Below are 6,000 nucleotides of genomic sequence, written 5' to 3' on the forward strand. Positions count from 1 at the left end.
CTGTGCACACAATCCACTGCTGCATGACCCGATAGCTGGCCTTCTGTATGAGTTTTTTTGTTACTAATGTAAAAAATAAACCTATTAATTGTTTAAAACACTTCAGAGAGGGAACCAAATAAAAAACCCACCGATAACATTGTATTTTACTATATACTTAGACATAGAGTCATGCACACACATCCAGCAGTATATCTGGTTTTATCCATGAGCACTAAATATCTGATAGGAAAACAGACATATTACTTGTTATTAAACTACAGCTTAATTCCATCAGTGCTTTCTCACATGTAAAAAACCCAAGCAAACAAAACTCCCCCTGTGCTGCAAATTACTTCAAGTATATAATTAAATCCCTTTTCCCTTTGTGTTCTGACCTTTGACTTAACATACTTTGTTGCTTCAAGCAATAGTTCAGCAAGACTATTCTCAATTACATTTCAGTAACAGCCACAGCACCACATCCTTCGCTATCATTCACAGAAAATTGTTCCTTTATTTATAAATGAAATTATACTTCCACTAACATTTAGGTTTGAGCAAAATCTTTTCAGTTTTTTTCAGTTCAGTTTGATTCCTAAGTTACCTCCAGTAATTATTCCACAGTGTAGTAGCAGAAAATAGTATTTGAAAGCCTGTTGATGTCTGGGGAAGTGACTGCTTATACATTGAAATTAATTAAGCATTCATATTTTCAGAAAAACTAGTCCTAAGAATCAGGACTATCAGATTGTAAACAAAACCAGTTAAATTAAAACCATAACTTGAATAGTGTACTATTGCAAACTATAACCTTTTAGTTACCTAATAGGTTACACCTATTTTAGTTTAGCATTTCTTTATTAAATTGAAAGAAAAGTGAGGGCATTAGTTTTTATGCTTTTGGTTTTTTATGTGCCAACTAGATAAGTAGGCTACATCAATGCTTTAGTATGACCACTGTTAAAAGTGTCATATTTACAAGTGCCTGTATAAATTAAAATACCCGCTAGAACCTTTCAGTCCTCAAATGTAAGGCCTATCTGAAAAAACCCAAAACATCCAAACAAAACAACATCCATCCCATTAGTCATCTTCAAATCTCTACTTCAACAGCACTGTTTGTATGATTAAACCTTAACTAATACTGCCTAACACAGAATGCAATTTTCACTAAAGTGTGAAACTTAAGTATTTCTCTTAATGCACTGAACACTAGCTGCAGGGGGTGGAGAGAGAGGGAAAACATGTCACTCAATTTCAGTAAATCTCTTCAAAACACCCACAAACCACAATACTTAACTTGTGATTTTTTTTCAGAGCCGAATATAGTAAAAAATACAAAGCCACAAACTGAAAGCGTCTTTTTCCCTGTTGTTTAAACACACAAACACATCAGATGTAATGTTTCGTGTTAAAAAATTTTCGTAAAATGACATTTCAAATTCCCCCTTGGATCTACAAAACATACCTGCCTAAAAAAGCAACCCTGAAAATTAAACTTCCCTCCTCCTAAATAATACCCCTAATTCTGTATTTATCATCCTTTTTACATTACCAGTAAGAGTACAAAACAGAGTTTGCCCTTCCGCATGCAAAGGCACTGGGCAGGACAGCTACTTCTCTCTTGCTTTATGACCCCACCTATCAGGTAGCAATCAGACCACACAGTTATGTCTGGCCACAGTTTTACACTCTAACAATGGACAAGATGTCCAAGGTATAGTAACTGGACTCTGAAGAAATTATGCTTATACATGAGACTTGACGAGGCTACTCACCCATGATGATACTAGCTTGCACCCTCTCTTTTTTGCCTGACCTTCTTCAGAACTCTAGCATGACACATCTGCTCCCCCAAAACATCCAGTCTCTCCATGACTCAAAACTCATTTTATTATCTCTCTCACCTCCACTGATCAAGTTAGTGAATCCCACCATATCCCTCCCTCCCTCTGGTTTCAGCTATACCTTCCTTTACTGTTCTCTAACCTTGCTCATATACAGCACTTACTTTCTCTGTGCTGAAAGCAACAAAGATCCCCCTTGACTTGCATTTAGACTTGGAATTTTGCTAGAAATTTTGTCAAGTTAAGTTTCTAGTTCTACTGAATCCAAGTCCATAACCTCAGTCACCATTCATCTCCATCGATTCATTTCTGCACTCCTAAAAAAACTGCCAATTTCAAAACTCAGGAGGATTTTCTTTTGGAAGAGATACAATTGTTCTAAAAGAAGAAAAATATTAAGAGGTTCTCCTCCCCCTCTACTCTGCCCTGGTGAGGCCACGTCTGGAATATTGTGTCCAGTTCTGGGCCCCACAGTTCAGGAAGGACATGGAACTGCTTGAGAGAGTCCAGCACAGAGCCACCAAGATGATTAAGGGAGTGGAGCATCTCCCTTATGAGGAAAGGCTGAGGGAGCTGGGTCTCTTCAGTTTGGAGAAGAGGAGACTGAGGGGAGACCTCATTAATGTTTATAAATATGTGAAGGGCAAATGTCATGAGGATGGAGCCAGGCTCTTCTCAGTGATGCCCAATGGTAGGACAAGGGGCAATGGGTGTGAGCTGGAACACAGAAGGTTCCGCTTAAATTTCAGAAGGAACTTCTTTACAGTGAGGGTGACAGAGCACTGGGACAGGCTGCCCAGGGAGGTTGTGGAGTCTCCTTCTCTGGAGACATTCAAGACCCACCTGGACGCCTTTCTGTGTGATCTCATTTAGGTTCCTGCTCCACAGGGGGATTGGACTAGATGATCTTTCGAGGTCCCTTCCAATCCCCAACATTCTGTGATTCTGTGACTTCCTTCTCCATGATATTAACAAGGACTTCCTACTGATTGACTTCTTGATCATCTGCTTTCTACATATTACCATGTGTTTTTCTGGCCTCAACCTTCTCAATTACTTTACACGGCATAAAGATTTGGATTAGGTTTACAGCATTTTTGATAGGTTGTAAAACAAAGCAATTGAGCTTGAATCTAGTTTCCCAAAGCACTCCAACCACTGAGCTAGTGAAAACAGAACAATCACCCATCTCCCAGCTGTTTCAAGGAAATATCTCAGTTCTCCCTTGAATCCTATTCTGTATTTATGTGCTTATACCCTTATTTTTATTACAAATTATTCTGTTAAGACAAATTTTTGTAAATAAAATATTTTAAAATTGTCTATAGTGGTAGTTTCACTTAAGAGGCACTGAAACAGGTTGCCCAGAGAAGCTATGGATGCCCCATCCCTGGAGGCATTCAAGGCCAGGTTGGATGGAGCCCTGGGCAGCCCGATCTACTGGTTGGCAACTCTGTCCACAGCAGGGGGGTTGGAACTAGATGATCTTTAAGGTCATTTCCAACCCAAGCCATTCTATGATCCTATGAAAGTCAGCACTGTAAAAATGAAGCACCCCACATTTCAGTGGTCTGTACCAATCACTATTTTCCATACTCTCCTCTACACAGTGAGGTTATTCAGTCTTAATTCCCTGTAGGTTTTTTTCCCCCCTTTATGGTACTAACTCATCTTTAAAAAAAAATAAAAAAAATTGAGAGCCCATACCAAGATCCTCCAATGCCACTTTATTAATGGCATAATAATTTTTCTGAACTGAGCATTTTATATAGAGAGAACCAGCAAACATGACACCTGGAAAACTGTGAAAGGTTCAAACACCAAAATAACAAAAAAATATTTCCACATAAATACAGATACCTATTATTTTAATAACATACATAAATGCACTTACTGGAAACAAAATAAATTTAAGAAAGCATGATTTGCTTACCTTTGACAGTTCCATTCCAGGTCCACACTGTTTGCAGAGGATACAGTTTCCAGCGTGGTCCCTAAATTCCTGCTCTCTGCAATCTCCAGTCTCACAAATTACCCTACTTAGCTAAAAGGAAAAAAAAAAAAAAAAACCAACAAACAAAACCTCACAAATTATGGTTAAGTGGCTGGAATTTGAAAGGTTCTCAGTACTGAGTGACTTGCAATAATTTTACAATTTTTAGAAGACCTGCTTGATATTTGGCACTTGTGTTCAAACAAAACAATTGTTTGAACATGAGTTTGAGTTCCTCACCTTACTCACCATGATGAAAAATGCATGTGACCATTTACTAAAGCTACAATTTTCATTACAGTAAGCTATGTCGCATTACATTATACTGCCATGTTTCATTCATGAAGACAGGCTGAAAGAGTTGGGGCTGTTCAGCCTGAAAAAGAGAAGGCTCCGGGGAGATCTTATAGCAGCCTTCCAATACCTGAAGGGGCCTACAGGAAAGCTGGGGAGGGACTTTTCATAAGGGCAACTAATGACAAGACAAGGGGAAATGGGTTTAAACTGAAAGAGGGGAGGTTTAGATTAGATATTCAGAAGAAGTTCTTCACTGTGAGGGTGGTCAGACACTGGAACAGGTTGCCCAAGGAAGTTGTTGATGCCCCCTCCCTGGAAGTGTTTAAGACCAGGCTGGATGAGGCTTTGAGCAACCTGATCTAGTGGAGGATGTCCCTGCTGAAGGCGGGGGGATTGGAACTAGATGATCTTTAAGGTCCCTTCCAATCCAAACCATTCTATGATTCTATGATTTATTTGTGATTTTTAATTTTTTTAATGATGCTACTACAATTGAATAGATAAACTAAAATCTATTCCTTTAAACAGAAATATTTAGAGATTTTTAAAGGTCACTCAAACCTTTAGGAAACTTAAAAAGCACCCCAAACCTGTATGAATATTATTTATTCTAAATTTCACTATCACTTTATATTTAATGGGCCCAACGAGAGAGAATGCAATTTCTGCCTTCAAAGGCATTTAAGCACATTATCTGACCAAACCAGAAACTAAGGTTACGAGAAATACCATAAGCAGTAGTATCAGCCATGCCAAGTCTCAGCACAGTCAGTGCAATCCTACCCAGGAACATTAGCAAACCCTGTGAGTTCCATCAACAGACTTTTACATTAAATGCCTACATACAGGCTTCCTTCAGAGAAGGTGCTGTGCACAACTGCTACTAAATTCTTACTCTGTGTATTAGTCTCTTCAGAAAGACCAAAGTCTTTCTGATAGCTATGAAGAGCTAATTACCCTGAGTTCTAGAGCCTGCCTCTGCAAGCCACAGTTGAAGCACACTGAGTAGGCAATGTAATTGTACGCTACCCTATGGTCTGCGGATAAAATGAATACTCCAGACACCTAAATTATATATATTAGTATGCTGTACCAAGAGATGGCCACTGCAAATTGCCTAGAATTCTGCCATCTCTCTGGAGTGAAGCACTATCATCTTCACAGCACTGCATTAACTTATATTTTCTGTCCCACTCCAGTCCTTCTTCCATTAAGAGGCTCAAAAAGTAAAATTTTATAATTGCACGTGAGGGGTGGCAAGAAATTATACAAATCAGCTGACCAAGCTGACTTCTAAATTGATAAAATGCATACGTAATTGTCTACATGTATGTGTTTAAGACTTTTACTGTTAGCAATAATGTGTAAAAAAAAAAAAAAAGACAACATTCCTGTGTCCAACACAATTTTTTCAACATTTATTCTGGAAGGGAAAAAAAACCCAAAAACTTACCAAATATGCAAGTAAGATTATGAGCATCTTCAGTTTATCTTCTCCTTGTAATCCTTTAGTGTCCATTTCTTATAATTAAACCTTTCTCCCTTGGGGGGAAAGAAAATAAATTACATTTCACAAGGTTGTTTAAATTGCAAGAGTCATACATCCATAGTACTTGATGTCATTCAGCATGTCAAAATGGGTAGCTGTTAATGTCATAAAATATTTTAGATGGATTCCTGGAAGCTAAAGAACAAATACATGCTTTAAAAGTCATGTTCTTTTTTAGAAGACAAGGCAATATATACAAAGTTTCTATAGCCTTTATTCTCAAAAGGAGACTGCTATCAGTCTAGATTAAAGAACATCAACATCTGTAAATCTAACATTCCTAACACAACTTTCGTGTTTGTTAGATGCCCAAGTACCTGATCAATAGAAAA

The 6,000-nt window shown here is 38.0% G+C and overlaps 1 protein-coding gene across 1 annotated transcript in view; it reads right to left on the reverse strand.

Annotated features, from left to right (window-relative positions):
- The window catches only part of TNFRSF19 (TNF receptor superfamily member 19), a 42,386-nt gene extending 36,729 nt beyond the window's left edge, over positions 1 to 5,657 (reverse strand). The window contains exons 1-2 of the mRNA XM_010171659.1: positions 5,573 to 5,657; positions 3,763 to 3,873 (exon numbers count right to left, since the gene is read on the reverse strand). Of these exons, the coding sequence (XP_010169961.1) occupies positions 3,763 to 3,873; positions 5,573 to 5,638 (177 nt within the window). The 5' untranslated portion in view covers positions 5,639 to 5,657. The remainder of the gene's footprint in view (positions 1 to 3,762; positions 3,874 to 5,572) is intronic.
- Between the last annotated feature and the right edge of the window lie 343 nt (positions 5,658 to 6,000).

This window comes from Antrostomus carolinensis, unplaced genomic scaffold (assembly GCF_000700745.2).
Source record: "Antrostomus carolinensis isolate BGI_N321 unplaced genomic scaffold, ASM70074v2 scaffold11637, whole genome shotgun sequence".
Taxonomy (NCBI): domain Eukaryota; kingdom Metazoa; phylum Chordata; class Aves; order Caprimulgiformes; family Caprimulgidae; genus Antrostomus; species Antrostomus carolinensis.